The sequence below is a fragment of the Octopus bimaculoides genome, chromosome 10 (assembly GCF_001194135.2).
Source record: "Octopus bimaculoides isolate UCB-OBI-ISO-001 chromosome 10, ASM119413v2, whole genome shotgun sequence".
NCBI classification, from domain to species: Eukaryota; Metazoa; Mollusca; class Cephalopoda; order Octopoda; family Octopodidae; genus Octopus; species Octopus bimaculoides.
The window spans coordinates 25,157,060-25,174,319 of NC_068990.1; the positions used below are offsets into that span (position 1 = coordinate 25,157,060).

Sequence of the window (17,260 nt, forward strand, 5' to 3'; positions counted from 1 at the left end):
ATATATATATATATATATATATATATATTTGCACCCACCCCAAATGCTGGGTCTTGCTATTACTGAGGGTCTCTCTTGGTGAAAGCCTGTCTTCAACATACGTAAGACCACATCCCAAAGACTTATCCTTCTTTTTAGAACCAGAAAATATTTCAATCCCCAACAGCAGCTGACACTTCACAAGACTCAAATGAGGCCCACAAAGGAGCGTTGTTCTCACATCTGGAACAGGGATGCTATTAAGGACACTGACATCCTAGATCACATCCAGGGAAGAGCAACTCTTCAATTGATTGGAACCCCATCATTAACAGCCACACTCCAGCCTGTGTCTCACAGGTGTGCTGTATCCCCTCTCTCTGCCTTTTCTACCACTACTTTAATGGCCTCAGAGCTGGCTGGCCTCACACCTCCACCACCCAGGCCCTCCCTGTCCCACTCATCTCTCCTCCTATTAACACTTTGTGTATCCAACCCCACCATGCTCCCTTTCTCAGCACTAACCACTACATCCAAATCCTTACTCCCCCATAGCAACATCCCTCTGGAATATCCTCCCTGCTCATGTCTTTCCTGCACCAACCTAATCTTGCTAGCCTTGGCGAGACTTGCAAAGATCATGGGCCCTGCCCTATTCTCCAAAGTCAGCATTTGATAAAAAATGGGAAAGAATAAAAGACTAGAGATTAGCAAAGAGACAACAAAACAGAGACCAGCAAGGGGATTTTTTTTATTTGTTTTACATCCAAAGATAGGGAAACCAAGGTGTAGTGATAACCAAAAGCTAACAAGAGATAAAAGGAACCAGATACTAGTAAAGAGAAAGGGGGGGGAGAAGAAGATAGACTACTAGAGACTAACAAAGAGACAAAGGAAAGAGAGACCAGCAAAAGGACAAGAAACTAGAAGCGATTAGGAGATAAAAGGATAAACAGTTAATTATTATATAAGAGATACAATGGTATGAGAGATAAGACTTTGCCTTTGTGAAAGAAAGGTTCTTACCATTGTTGGATCCAACAAATTCTTCACTTCTTCAATATTAGATGTTAATGGTGGTTGGGCATTTGTTTTGGCAACCATTTGTTGTACCCATTGTTTTTCAGCTTTCACACCATTGTGGTATAAAGACAACAGTTGCAGAGCTGAGTCAACGCTGCGGAGTCTAAGAGAAAAAAGAAAATCGAATCCAAATAAACAAACATTAATTGAACAGTTTTAATGAAAGCAACGAGTTTTAGGATGAATTTATTAATGTGTGTGTAAGGGACATAGAACAACTGTGGATATGTATCGATATATTTTCATTACTATTTTAATGTTCACTTTTCTATGCTTGCATGGGTCAAACAACACATTTTTAGGTAAATTATCTACGGCTGAATGCCTTTCCTGCACCAAACCTTCACTTGTTTTCAAACAGGGTAATATTTCTCCATGGCCAGAGATGTTCTCACAGAATACAGGAAATGCATGACACTGCTTGTATGACAGTGACACTCATTTACAACTATCATGCGATGCCAAGACAAGGAAACATAAACATACACAAACAGGCTTCTTTCAGTTTCTATTTACCAAGTCCACTCACAAGACATTGATTGGCCTAGGACTAAAGAAGAAGACACTTGCACGAGGTGCCACACAGAGGAACTGAACCCAAAACCATGTCAGTGGAAAGCAAACATCTTAACCACATAGCAATACCTGCAGCTGAATAACTTCTCTAATGCTGGTGGCACAATAAAATGTACCCAGGACATGATGTAATGTGGTTAATGAAAGGAAGATCATGGAGCCATTGATACAGTTTCTAAAATATGGAATAAACAAGACATGGATGTTGCTGGCCACATCACAGGCTACTCAATAGGGTGGGTAGCTGTATTCAGGAACTAATATTGGATGTAGAGGTTTCTTTAGACCTATTACAGAACAAAGACGGAAAGGCCTTTGGCATTAGATGGTCACCCTGCAGTGTAGATCACAAGGTCTATGGATTTGTAATATATGCGCACATTTATGTATGCAAAAATTGACTGCATCATCAGCAGCAGCAGTTAATGTCTGCCTTTCATAAAAGCATGGGTTGGATGGTTCGACAAGATTGAACAAGTCAGAGGACTGCGTCAAACTTCAATATCTATGTGCATGTGTGAAATAACTGTGAAATCTAAACCACTAACCTTTCAATAATTTGTATGCATATTGCATCCCACTGCGTCTGCAGCACTTTCATTTCCTTCTCTTGGTCTTCAATGTCAGCTTGTTGTGAACTGCCTGGACCATGCTGCTGAGATAAAGATTTTCTCACATCCTGGATATCTTTCTTCAAATTATCAATTAGGGGTTGTTTCTGTTGAACTCTTGATTGGATTTCCTGCAACACAAACAAGACATTTATCTTGTGTATAACTGAGTGCAACATCCTATAGCCATAGAGTGAAAGGACTGAATTGGTAGAGAGTCTGGCTAAATCCTTTAAAGTTATATATTTCATTGACCCCCTTAGGATTTAAACCAGCCACATTCGGCCCAAATTTTCTGCCTGTTCTACACTCAAACAAGCAAGATTAGGTCTCTCTCACTTACTCTACAAAATTATTATAAAAATAATCATGTGATCAAAATATTGTGGTGACGATATAAAGTATGAATATTTTAAAACTATGAGCATAAATAAGCATTTCATTAAACAGAGTAATCTGAAAGTTGAAGGATTAAACTGGCCATCTCTGGCCCAGATATTCTACCTATTTTGTGTTCAGACTGACCAGATCCTGCAATGCGATTCTAAAAATAAACAATCACATCATCAAAACCTCAAAGCTACAACATAATGCATGATTAATTCAAAACAATATGAATCAAAATGCATCACATTTAACAAAGTTGTCTGAATGCGAAAGGGTTAAAATGATAACAATCAATTCTTGTGGTCTAAATCAGTGCTACTCAAAATGGTGGTCCACAGACTGGTGCCGGTCTGTGGCAAGTTTCTAGAAAAGAAACATTATAAAATGCTTATGTAATATTGTATTATTTGTTTATAAAATAAATATAAAATAAAAAAAAAATTGTCAACTTTTATTTTATTCATTATATATATATATATATATATATATATATATATTGTTTCCGGTATAAATTAATATTACTAAGAAATATTACTGGTCCCTGGCAAATTGGAAAAAAAAAAACTGCTGGTATGCCACATCAGATAGTTTGAGAAGCACTGGTCTAAGCCATCTGTCACACTGTGGAAAGGGGATGGTAAAAGAGTGTGTGTGTGTATGCATATATGCAACAGAGAGATTTAAATGAACATTACTAGCACACACACACACACTTGCACACAATAACTGGCTGTGCATATGTATGTATGTAAGGGGGGTATGTATATACATACACCTAATGTTAGTGTTTGCACATATGGTAACTAAAAGAGGACTTTTAGGAAAACTTGGTAGTTTTAGTCAGTCGTTAAATAATTTATTCAACTCATTTGTGTGTGTGCGTGTGTGTGTGTGTGTGGAGGGGCACAGCTTAGTGGTTAGGATGTTGCACTCATGATCATAAGATTATGGTTTCAATTCCTAGATCAGCGATGCATTGTGTTCTTGAGCAAAACACTTCACTCCAGTCACTCAGATGGCAAAAATAAGTAATCTTGTAACAGACCAGTTTCCTATACAAGGTGATGAATAAGATACCCAAGAGAATCCAGGAAGCTGGCCTTATGAAGCTGCAACTTGGGAAGGATCAAAAACACTTTTTTTTTTTTTTTTTTGAGATATAAACTTAAAGATAAAACATTTAAAATGTTACATTAATCTTTAATGCTTGGTGGTGGTGGATTATCCAATGTGTCAGCTAGTCTATTTTACAGTTTATTCCTCCACAAGGTTGACTCAGAATTTCATCCCAATGTGTAAAGTTGTTACTAAGGTTATAATCTTTTGGGGGCCATAATTTTCATCTTTAGAGATGAAGAATTTCTTTCCAGTATTTCCATCAATTTTTTCACTTGCTTTAGCCATAGAACCAAGGCCATGCTGGGGCACCTGCTTGAAGTGTTTCATCAAACAAATCAACTCCTGTACTTATTTATTCTACCAGCTTCTTTTGCTGAACTGCTAAGTCATAACTGGTTGTTACATGGCAGGACAAACACAAACACACACACACGATAAGCTTCCACATAGTTTCTGTCTCACAAGACATTAAGGCTTTGGTCAGTCCAAAGCCATGGAAGAAGACACTTGACCAGATGCAACTAGCACTGGAACTACACGGCTGGGAAGCGATTACACACACACACACACACACACACACAAACACACACACATGCAATAATATAAAAAGAAAACATGTACATACATCTTAATTGATGTTTTGGGTATAAAGCTATGTATTACTTGTGGTTGGCACCAGACCAATTCTGTAAGCAACAAATTTGTTAACGTATACCCTACCCACATTTTTATCAACTGCTATTTACCAGATGGTGAAATGTTGCATTAGAGCTTATCTCAGTTTTCATCCTCATTGTTTTAACATCTGTTTGTACATGTTTACAAGGGTTGGAGAAGTTTGCAACACAACACCTTTCATCCATTACGCAATAAAGGGAGGTAAACCCCGACACCAAAAAATAAAGCATCCAGAACACACTGTAAGTGACTGGTAGATCAATTTTAGCAGTGACAGTGTAAGACTTGATAGTGGTCTTTAGTCTTGTTGGTGACAAGGCAGCCTCTAGAGTGCTAGTTCCATGGAAACTGCACCCAGTACTCTCTGTAAAGGTTGGTGTTAAGAAGGACAACCAACAGTAGATAGAAACTATGCCAAAAATGAGATGCTGAAGCAACATTAGTCCTTCAATCTGTTGAATGACCCTATCCATAACAGCAGGGAATGAATGTAAAAAAAAAATTATGATGGTGGCAGTGGTGATGATGATGATGATCTATCTGGAGAGAATGCTACTGTGTTTTATCCATAGCAAGATTTGAGGACAACATTCACTGAACTATTGACCCAATGCCACAATTCTGTGGGTTACATCATTTGGAGTGAAGTGTTTAACCAGGAACATAATGTAATGTACAAGTTAGATTATAAAACTAAAAGATCATTCATTATTCTAGCAGCTTAGTCATTATTTTAACAACATTAGTCATCTGTTTCATTACAGGTTCAAGCATTCCCCTACATTACAGTTGCATTGAATTTCTGAAAATGTTGCCAAATTTCATTTAACTATTGATTTCCACATTTCCTTGGTTCATAACATAGAAATCAACATGAAAATAGGTTTCATATTATAGAAGTCCATGATGTAATAAGATTTTCAGGAATGTAACACTTTTGTAACATGAGGGAGTTGCCTGTACTTGGATATCAAAAGCAGAAAGATGAGAGGAAAAGTAAAAATAAATGCAGAAATACCAGACTAAAAACAAATTATAAAGTAACTAACTCATCACACAATTCTCATAGAGTCATCTTTAACCTTAAACTGAAAGGTTTTAACTTTATACACAAAAACACAGAATTTTGGTGGGAAGTGTAGGTGACTTAATGAAAGATTAAAATCTGAAGTAACCTGAAGTTCTTCGCGGAGGGCATATAAGGCATCAAGATCTGAAGACATATTGCCAGAGGAAGCCAAATGGTCTTCAATTTCTTTGATGAACTGTTCTATTTCATCAGTTCGGGACACAAAGACTTCAATTGTTTTCATTCTGTAAATAAAGCAAAATTAGTCAATCACTTAACTGCAAATAATTTGAAAAATAATTGCAACAACTAATAAGCTAAACAGACAAGATTTTAAATAAATTACCCTTTATTGTTTTAAGAGCTAAGAATTATAGCCATCAAAGCACATTACCAAGTGTAATACAAGTGAATGAGAGAAAATCAATGTTAGCTTTGTCAGCTCATTATTTTATCCTTTTGATCCTAACCTGCCTGATCCCATCAGCAAGTCCTATGATACCGGTCGCCTCTTGTAAAGTGATCCAAATTAAAACCTTCCATCAAAATTTTGTGTTAATTTATGTTCCAAACACTAGATTAATGATGACAAAGTAATTTTAGTAAATTCTTCATTATTTTCAAAATTAATTGAAACAATTGAAGTGTATCTCATCAGAAATTTGGTAACAAAAGAGTTAAGCAGACCAATATTCAAAGGCATCCCAACCATGACCATCCAGTCATTTCTATTTGATCACCATAAATCTCAGACTGCAGCACTCATTGATGACAAGATGTGATTTAACCCTTTTGATACCAAAACCCATCTGAAATCAACCAAGGTTTTCTGATATAAATTCCCAACTTTAAAGTCATCTGCAATTCTTTTGGAGTCTCCTTCCTGTCTAAATTTTTCTCCTACAGAAATTAAACTTGAACTACATCAAACATTACCATTCTGAGAGGCTCTGCAAAAACCAAAAGATGCTGCTACCCATCCATGCTGTATAATATTACACTGATTCTTCATGCAAATTACACGAAGAGTACCAGTGTCTGTGGAGTACGTAGATTATAATTCAATGAATAAATAATTGATTTTGACAGATGAGTGATCCAATTGTTTAATCAATAGAAGAATTCATTATATTCTTGTAATTACCATACTTGACAGAATAAAGACAGTTTATTTGTTTTCCTTCCCAACACCAAATATCCCTAGGAATTGCTATGTAATCTAAAATCTAAATATAATTTGCAATACCTTTAATCTAGATACAGAGTCTATGAGGGACTGATAATGGCATAAAGGATAATCCTTCTTGAGTCAAACAAACTCATAGGACTGGTTTCCTAGTCTCTGTTGCATATATATTCCCGCCTGGATGGGATGCCTGTTCATCACAGGAAATACTCATTTTTACCAGCTGAGTGGACTGGAGTAATATAAAATGAAGTGTTTTGCTCAAGAACATTACACATTACCCAGACCAGGAATTGAAAACACAATCTTACAATTACAAGTCCAACATCCTAACCAAGGCACATGCCCCTCCACACCTGGTAACAGCATGGATTCTATAATTTTGAATATGGTACCAACACCACAAAGTTATCACAGAAAATCTTAAGGAAGATGAAAGTAAAAAACAAAAACAAAAAAAAGGGCAACGCTGTTTAAGGATTCTCAATAAATTACCTCTCCATATAAATCTGTGATAGTGATAATAAAGAATTCCATTTCTGGACAATTAAGTTGAGTTTTGTGCCAACTGGTGCTGCCCAGTGTTGGGATTTGGCAGATTTCTTAATGTCTTCTAATTCTTTTTCATATTTCTTGAAAGTACTGTCAAGTTCCTGTGGAATATTGGAAAATAAGAAAAAAAAAATTGAGGAGAATAGAAAGGAAGAGGGAAGAGAAAACAGAGACATGAGGGAAAGAGAAAGACAGGAAGAATCAGAGAGAGAAAAATTGTCATTGTTGTCATCATTTAATGTCCATTTTCCATGCTGGTATAGATTAGATTGTTTGACAAGAATTAATGAGCCAGAGGATTACAGCAGACTCCAATGATTGCTTTGACATGGTTTCTATGGCTAAACCCCCTTCGTAATGCCAACCACTTTACAGAGTGTATGGGCTGCTTTTTATGTAGCACCGGCACAAGTGAGGTCACCAAGTAACTCACAAGATAAGAAGCCCCTCAACTGAAAGAGGAGTGGAGAGGGAGGAAATATAGTACCGGGACATATAGACATAAAATTCATATTTAATTATACTTATTCTGTCACTATATAACATTTAGAGAGTGTCTGCCATATGACTGGAGATGTGTGCAGTTACAAGTTAAAATAATTCTGATTAAAAACAAAATAAATTCTACTTGTAAACATATCAAAGTGCAGGGTCTTCCCTTTCTGTATTACTAGAAAGATATTTGATTTTTAACCCTTTAGCATTCAGATTCCTGTCAAATGCAATGCTCTTTTATTGATATTGTTTTAAATTAAGCATACATTATCTTGTAGCTTCAAGATTTCAATATGATTGTTTATTTTTAGAAACAACATTGGTAGGTGTGAGAGGATATATCTGACAGTTAGAACATTAAACAGGTTGAATATTTGGGCCGGATATGGCTAGTTTAAATGCTAAAGGGTCAATGTCAGCATATCTAAATGCTGAAATATTTTGGTAAAACTGGACATGATTGAATATCTCAACATCATCAACAGCAATTAATTTATGCCTGATTTGCCATCTCTTTTCCAAGGAGGATGGTTCTGCATGGCTAAATAATTCATCACATTAAATGTGTGATTATATCATTATTATGTGAACTAAAGTATTTTGTTGTTTTTAGCTCCAGGTCTTCTCTGATTGAGAAGACATATTCAAAAGGTAGTCTAGCCATGAGCTTCCCGTTTTCCTTCCAGAAATAAGGAACCAAGGACTACATTATTCAGAACATCCTTTTATCAACACAATAAGGGCTGTCATTTGAGGTATATTTGTTTGCTATTTCTAGCAGGTAGAGTGATGTCGCTACACTGGTTCATAGCTGAATGGATTAGCAGAATCATTAGAGAATCAAACTAATGCAGCAAACTAATGCAGAATGGTGTGTTCAAATTCTGCGAAGGTCAACTCTGACTTTCATCCTATTGGAAGTTGTTAAAATGTAGTACCAGCCAAATACTGAGGTCAATATAATCAATTCTACATACATTTCTCTCAAATTTGAGGCTTTGTACTTCTAAGGTAAGAAAATATATAGGTGATTATATTTGCTGATACCAAAACAATGACAACGAACCAATCTAAAAAGCTTAATACAAAGACAAAACTTAGATACCTGATGTTTCTCCAAAACCATTTGTAGTGAGGACACATCTTTAGGAACTGCTTCATCAAGCTGACCTTTCACACACTGTTCCCAGTTGACAAGGTTTCGGCTGAAGTTATCAAGTTGTTGAACTAAAACTTGTTTTGGTGTTTTCATTTCTTTTGATTCTGTTTAGAAGAAAAATAAAAAAACAACAATATTTGAAAACTTTTAAATCGTGTCTTATATAGTATTAAGAAGACATGACTCCTAAAGCCATAGAGAAGACGACTTGTCTAAGAGCCTGTATCATCTCAAACTGGTATAAACCAGTCCTAGAAAAGAGAGAGGGTCACAGACCCTTACATCAACCTCTCTTGTACCATTATGAAACAACACTGCACTTTACAGTCACATGGCTTTGAGTTAAGTTCCACTGTGGCCAAATGTCTTCTATTATAGCCCTAGGCCAACCAAAGCCTCATGAGTAAATTTAGTAGATGGAAACTATGGAAGCTCATCACATATGGGCGACTGCTGGTCTTCCATAAACAACCTTGTCTGGACTTGTACCTCAGAGGGTAACTTTCTAGGTGCAATCCCATGGTCATTCATTACTGAAGGGGATTTTACCCTTTTACATATATAAATATAGATGTGTATGTGACTATATGTACTTCCTTATGTGTGTCTCCTTCTTGTCCACTGCTTGACAACCAGTGTTGGTTTGTTTACATCCCTACAACTTGGCAGTTTAGCAAAAAGAGACTGAAAGAGTAAGAACTAGACTTTTAAGAAAAAGTGTCCTAAGGGTTGATGATTTTGACTAAACCCTTAATGGTTGTGCCCCAGCATAGCCACAGCTCAATGACTGAAATCAAGGAAAAGAATCCTATTCTTAGCCCATAAATAAACTGAAAATTGCCAAGGCATAAATTTTGTAGCATATGGATAAGATATAAGATTGTTTAATAAAAAATAAAATAATAAAAGATGCTTATTTAATCTGAATAAGGATATTATCTAACCTGCTTTGGTAGATTGTGTGGACAATTTTTGGTAATGCTCTTGGCATCGAGCCATTCCTTGTTGCAGTGCAGAAATATCTTGACGTCCGGGTGCAGATTCTGTCAATAAGATATTCATGTCATCATTGAGAGCTTTCCAAATGGCTTCTCTTTGACTGGGTTCAAGACCAGAGAACTGAAAGACAAAAACGTACAAAATGTTCCACTCAAAGACAGAATAACGGAATATTTGATTATTCAATAACTATGCATTTATGAATGGATGGATGGACAGAAAGATGGAAGGCTGGGTGAATGCATGGATAGATGGATGGATAGGAGGACTGGTTAGACAAAAAAAGGCTGGAAGGCCAAATGGCTGGCCAAGTGGACAAATGGATGCACGTTCTGTAAATTGCAAATGCTTATATGTCTATGCTACAAAATGTAATAACTTGATTCTGCGTCAAAGCTGAAACAATGCATTTTTTTTCACCAGTTTCATACTGTACACAAGACATGTTGTTGAACCCTAGGTCAGCTTAGACCAATCAAGGAGAGCTGCGATGGTTTTCCAGTTCTGCTAGAAAAAAAAAGCTTAAATGGTCAGTGTGAATCCACGACTAGCTATATCATCTAATATCTCCTTCCTCTTTCATTTTAAACAGTTAGGTATAATTTAAGGGAGATTTGGCTGGTATTTCTTGCAGATGAGTGACTAGGCACCGCTGTATGGATACAGAGTGTATGTATATACGATGTGGTTTTGAATTAAATCTAAGGCCATCTGACTGGAACCAGCAAAAGAAAGGATAACAACAAAACTCAGTTTCTGTCTACCAAACTGGGACAACTGTCTTTGAGATGGTGACAGAACATAAATTAGTTGACTCATTAATCAATACACTAATGATTCAGCCAGTCAGTAATTTCACATTTGTGAACAGATAGGAAGAAATCAATATTCTAAACAGAAAATACATACGGTTTTCTGGTTCCATTTTTGAACTGCTTGCATAGTTGCCAGTACCATATTTTTCCTGAATTTGATGTTTGATGCTTTCCAAAGTTGGCGTAGATTAAGCAGATCGTCTTTTAATCTAAAAGTAAAACATAATTGAAATAATTAAAATGAAAACCACAACTAGCCTTTGTAAAAACCCAACAAATTACTGTTAAGTACTTTTTTTCTTTTTTTTACAATTGTAAAACAAACAAAATTAATTAGCAGTAACAACATCATCTACTTTTTCATGTTTGGATGTATTTGATGAGAGTATGTTCAGGCAGAGGTTTCTATGACCCGAAGCCCTTCCTACTATCAGCTCCTACTTATTTCCAAGCAAGGTAATAAGCTCCTGGTCCTGTGAAAAACAAACAGCTCAGTTATCTTCATTCAGAGAACTGGAAACAAACAACAACAACAACAACATTCAATGAATAAGCTTTTTGTTTACAAAGATTTACGTAAGATGTCAAGAAGCCCAGACATGTTTTCATAATTGACTGTGAGTAAATGATCCCATCGGCAAAACCATTGTTTATAAATCAGCAACTGAACAAATGTGAAGATGCAGGAGGCACAAACATACACACACATGAAAGCTTCTAATCCACTCACAAGGCTTTAATCAGCCTAGGGCTAAAGTAGAAGATACTTTCCCCGAGGTGTAACTCAAACCTGCAACTACAAAGTCGGGAAGTAATTATGTATGTATGTCTGTACGTATGTCAAACTTCTTTCAATTTCTGTCTACCAAATCCACAAAAGAAGCTGTGCAGTGGGACTGAACTCAAAATTACATGGTCGGGAAGTGAACTTCTCAACCACACAGCCATTAAAAAAAATAAAAAAAACTTTTGCTCCTGTAGATAATACTCACTAGAAAAGTTTTTTGTTGTCTTCTACAGACACATTTAAGTAAGATGTAGCAATTATTCTTGGTGGATAGATGTGTGTGTGACACGTTTGATTTCATATTGCTGCTCATAAACTGGAATACATTAAGTTGGCTAGTAGAACCAGATATTAAGAATCAGTCAAGTACAAGTGAATTAGTCAAAACAGCTTGAAAACAATAATCATAACAATTAAATTAATTACAACACCAACCTTCTTGCATATAAAATGGCCTCTTCATCAGGTGGTGGCAGCATAAAACATATGGATGGGAGGAGAGTAACAACTCCTTTGTTTGTCTGAACCTGTTTTGGATACAAAGAGAAACAAATTGAAATTAATTAAATACACTGATTGGAAAAAATTGTAACATTTAATTAAAAGTAACCGATTGTAATTTAACCGTTATGTTTTAAAAGTTAATATAATCGTCATTGTTTTAACATCCACTGTTTCGTGCTTGAACGGGCCGGAAAGAGTTTAATGAGGCAAATGCCCACCCTGTAGTCAACCCTCACTTGTTTCTAGGCAAGGTAAGGTTTTTCTATGACCAGAAATGTTTTCAGAGAACACCAGAAATGAACGACACTGCTTGTAGGACAGTGACACTCATTTACAATTATCATTCAACACCAAGATAAGGAAACACAAACATACATGCACTCTCTCAAACAGGCTTCTTTCAGTTTCTATCTACCAAATCCACTCAGAAGGCATTGGTTGTGTAAGACCTATAGAAGGAAATGTTTGCCCAAGGTGCCATGCAATGAGATTGAACCCACCACCAAGCAGTTGGAAAGCAAACTTCTTTACAACACAATCACACTAGTGTGTGCATATGTGGTTTACTTATTAACAGCTGAAATTTCACAGTCGATACTCTGAGGTACTTGTTGACATGACTGAGTGATGCTTCCGTTTCCAGTAAATGAATAAATGAACTCCGTAACATGTACTGAAGACTAATCTACTTGTGTTCATACGTGCGTGTGCACACACACACAATTGTCATCAACGTTTAACATCCACTTTCTAAGCTGGCATGGGTTGGACGGTTTGACTGAGGACTGGCAAGCCAGAAGGCCGTACCAGGCTCTAATATTAATGTTCACAAGATTTTCTTACCTTCCATCTTGTCACATCGCTGCTGTCAAGTATGACACAGATATCTCCTTTCCGAGTTGTATGCTGAAAAACAGAAAATAATTTTTTTAAATAATTTCATTTTTTAATTGGAATATGCATTTTAAGTAATGTTTTCCATACATTTTTTATATCTAAGAATATTTTTAAGAAGTAAACAAGTATAACACACAACCTTAAAGATAACATTTTGGCAGTGAAATGGATCTTTATCTAAAGATTATTTAGTGTATATTTTTATGAAGGATTAAAGGTGGGGTAAATGGTGAAATTCATGAGAGAGAGAGAGAGAGAAAGAGAGAGAGAGAGAGAAAGAGAGAGATAGAGAGAGAGAGACAGAGAGAGAGACAGAGAGAGAGACAGAGAGAGAGACAGAGAGAGAGAGTGCATTGCAAACAATGAATGGGGTAAACATGGAGTGAAAAAATCGTATAAATAAAAGCAGGTTAGAAACTAAACTATCTCATTCCGAATATTTAAATTTGTGAACTTCATAAATATCTATTTCAGTAATTTATTGTAGTTGTTTACAATTTGTGAACATTAAAACAGAGAGTGAGAGACTTTGCTGTTTTTACGTCAACACCGGAAGTTGACATTGAGAAACCTTTTCAAAGAAGTGAATCATAAATATAAAGTAATACTTTTTATTTAAAAATTTAAAATGATTTGTGAGGATTAAATTTATTTTCTAATAGAATATAGAAAAATTAGACAAAGCAAAGAGTGATTAAACTTACCGTTGGTTGCTGAATGCTGCAGAGTGCTCGCACTTTTTTGGAATGCAGATTTTTTAGGCATCGAGATTTGAGTGGGATGATATGATGGCTGTCTTCAAGGAGAGAATCAACTTTTTGTTCACAGCTGTCAAGCATTTTGTGCATTTCCTGGTGTGGAGTAAAGAAGAAAAACAAAACTGAAATACATAAACTGAGTTCACACATCTATTTGATGTTTGGCAATGTTAAAATTAAATTCAAAATTTTATACATTAAAGGGAATTTTCAACTTCTAATATAACTTTTAGTCTTAGGTCCTCCAGCTATAAGCTAGCAAAAGAGCAAGAAGTGTTTCTACTAGCTGTCACTAAGGGTTCATACTCTTGCAAACTGCATGGTGGTGACCTCACTTTTGCTGGTGGAATTAAAAAAGCACCTGGTACATGTTGTAAGGTGAATGGCATAAGGAACAGCATCCAGTCCAAGAAACCATATCAAAGGAGTCAGTGGAACATGATGTAGTACTTAGGCCTATTGGCACCTGTCAAACTGTCAAACCAAAGCCAGAACAGAACATGTTTTACTAAAGAGGATTAGATCATACTGAGGTTATAACAGAAGACACCGAGTGCAGGCAATGGCTGTGTTGTTAAATTTGCTTCTCAACCACATGCTCCTGGTGTGTGTGTAGAGAGAGATAGAGAGAGAGAGGGAGAGAGAGCCACCACATGAAACTACAAATTTTCTCAAATACGTTTATCAAAATTTTAAAAAATAAGCAATCAAGAACCTGAAGTTCTTTAAGGAATTGTTCTGTTGGTTCCACACCAAGATTGTCTTGAGGAAAACGACTGTTCAGTAAGGATGTCTGCTGAGATATCCAGTTTCTACAATCTTCAGCTTCATTATAAAACTGAAAAGAAGAAAGTATTTAATGACAAGACTTACAGGAATATCAAAATCTTCAAACTGTAAAGGAGATTTTCAACAAAGAAGGTTTAACAGTGTTTTAAAAAAATAGTTATTCTTTCTACATGTGTGACTAAATATTCTTTTAATTTCTCCGAAACATATTATATACAATTTAATGGCTGGCTTAGGAGTGGTATTTATTCTATTTGAGAAGACTGAATTGAATAGCACGTTCTAATGGCTGTACCTGTTATCAATTCAAGAATTTGTGAACAGAATTCACCTCGCCTCATAGTAAACTAATTTACTTCATAAAGTTTAAAATTTTTTGTCTTTTTGCTGATATAAGAAACCTGCTTTTGTCCCTCGTTTCATATTTTAAACCTTCATCTCCTAGCATAAAACTACCTTTCTCTCAACTGTAACCCAACTCCTTTGGAGTTGGGGGGGGGGGCCTTAATCTTGCAAGTTACAATGTGATTTTCACTGTTGCTGGTGTCATTGAAAAAGAAAAAAAAACAACATCCAGTATACTCTTTGAAATGGCTGGCTTTAGCCATAGAAACCATGTCAAAGAAGACATTGGTGCTTGATGCAGCCCTCAAACTCATCAGATACTGTCAAAGTGTCCAACTCATGTCAACATGGGACACAAATGTTAAAAGATGTTGATGACGATGTAGGCCATCAATTGTTACTTCAGTTTTCTTTCCATTATCATCAATATCTTGATAAATTAGATATTATCATGAGAATTCAAGGATATTAGAATAGTGGTGTGTGAAGGCAGGTGCTGGTACAATTCACAACCAAAAAAATATGGCATCTGAAAAATATCAATTATTTCAGAGACTTTTTATTGGAGGGGTGGATGTATACATTAATCTCATAGCAACTGTTACTGAGGAAAGTATAAGGGTTAGTAAAACAAATAAAATTCCTTAATGTGTGTAACCCTTAATGATACATGTCACAACCCTTCTAGACAGTAAAGGAATCCTTTGCGTGAATGTTTGATCTGCTAGAAATACCAGCTACATCTAACTGAAATTATACCCCCATCATAAAAAAAAAGAGTTACATTGGACAATGTGGTCCTAGATAGACTATAGCTGAGTAAATTGGAATGCCTAATAATTTTTCCCACATCAGGGTTGACCCAGACTAAACGCTGTCTCTTCAAAATAATCATATCATTTTTCAATTTCAAGGGAATTTTTACTGGGCTATGGGCTCACACAACTGTATAAACAACCCTGCACACTTTCCTTAACCTTTTTGATACCAACCTTCCTGAAACTGCCCTTAGTTTTATGATGCTTTAAAGTGATCTAAATCAAAACCTCCCATCAAATTTTCATGTTAATTTATGTTCTAAACACCAGCTTATTAACAAAATTATTTTAATAAATTTTTCATCATTTTCAAAATTAATTAGAGCAAAAGCATGGTATTTCAACAGAAATATTGGTTAAAAAAAAAAAAGAAAAAAGGGTTTGACATATAGAGAGCAAGGTTTGAGAACAAACACCTTACCTTTTGATATTGGTCTGTGCTGTCAATCAAAGCTTGCTGGCAAGATGTTAGTTGGATCAACCAACTCCAGTATGTGTGTAATGAGGTCATGGAGGACTTTGTAAGGAAAACAAAGAGAGAAGTTTAGCATCAAACAACAACAACAACAACAATAATAATACACCTTTCTATTATAGGCATAAGGCCTGAAATTTTGAGGGAGGGGACTAGGTAATTACATTCACCCCAGTGTGAAACTGGTATATTATTTTATTGACTCTGGAAAGATTAAAGTCAAAGTTGATCTTGGCAGGATTTGAACTCAGAACTGTAAAGAGCAGAAACAAATACTGCAAAACATGTTGTCTAACACTCTACCAATTCAGCCAGCTTGGCAATAACTGAATGAAAAGAAAATTCCAGAAAAGCCTACAGAAATTTGCCTGAATTTTGTTGATATTTCTTAGTTTGAAGATGTCTAATGGTTCAAATTTATTTAGAAAAAGAAAAAAAGCACTTTCTTCACTCTACTCTAGAATGACACATTATTACTATGCAAGCTACAAAACTAGAAATGGACACAATCTGATCATATAATATCTGATACAATTAATATGATTCTAAAAGGTAGTCAATAGTTGATCTGTTATGACACATGTGAGATGGAGAGAGAGAGTCTTCTACCACTTTCCGCCTACCAAATCCTCTCAGCAGCCAGGTGAGAAGACATACCAACAACTGAATCCACAACCACATGGTTTGGAAGCAATTTTCATCATCATTATTTAACGTCTGTGTTCCATGCTAGCATGGGTGGTATGGTACCACAAGAGCTGGCCAGGTCGAAGCTTGCATCAGACTTCTGTTACTGTTTTGGCAGGATTTTTACAGCTGGGTGCCCTTCCTAACACCAACCACTCAGCAGAGTGGACTTAGCGCTTTTTATGTGGCACAAGCACAGACGAGGTAAGTTTTGGCAACGTTTTTACAGCTTGATGCCCTTCCGAACACCAACCACGTTACAGTGTGGACTGGGTGCTTTCAAGTGGCACCTGCACTCACAGGGTCACCAAGTACTTACAGGACAAAAACTCTTAAGAGGGGAGGAGGCATTGGAGGAGGTGATGATGAAAAGGCTATAGTGAGACAGATACAGGTGTTTTGCTGAAGAGGAAGTACAAGATTACCCAGCCGGAGAGAGAAAGATCAGGAATGAAGACAGAAAACAGGTGTGCTACCACGAAGAAAATACAC

General features: G+C 36.1%; 1 protein-coding gene across 5 annotated transcripts in view; it reads right to left on the reverse strand.

Moving 5' to 3' along the window:
- LOC106880784 (microtubule-actin cross-linking factor 1, isoforms 1/2/3/4) overlaps positions 1 to 17,260 on the reverse strand; it is a 158,214-nt gene that overhangs the window by 123,669 nt on the left and 17,285 nt on the right. For all 5 annotated transcript variants that reach the window (XM_052971076.1, XM_052971075.1, XM_052971077.1 and 2 more), the window contains exons 12-23: positions 16,028 to 16,123; positions 14,370 to 14,492; positions 13,601 to 13,747; positions 12,843 to 12,905; positions 11,931 to 12,022; positions 10,803 to 10,917; positions 9,839 to 10,013; positions 8,841 to 8,998; positions 7,184 to 7,341; positions 5,609 to 5,747; positions 2,187 to 2,380; positions 1,006 to 1,165 (exon numbers count right to left, since the gene is read on the reverse strand). In XM_052971076.1, the coding sequence (XP_052827036.1) occupies positions 1,006 to 1,165; positions 2,187 to 2,380; positions 5,609 to 5,747; positions 7,184 to 7,341; positions 8,841 to 8,998; positions 9,839 to 10,013; positions 10,803 to 10,917; positions 11,931 to 12,022; positions 12,843 to 12,905; positions 13,601 to 13,747; positions 14,370 to 14,492; positions 16,028 to 16,123 (1,620 nt within the window). The remainder of the gene's footprint in view (positions 1 to 1,005; positions 1,166 to 2,186; positions 2,381 to 5,608; positions 5,748 to 7,183; positions 7,342 to 8,840; positions 8,999 to 9,838; positions 10,014 to 10,802; positions 10,918 to 11,930; positions 12,023 to 12,842; positions 12,906 to 13,600; positions 13,748 to 14,369; positions 14,493 to 16,027; positions 16,124 to 17,260) is intronic.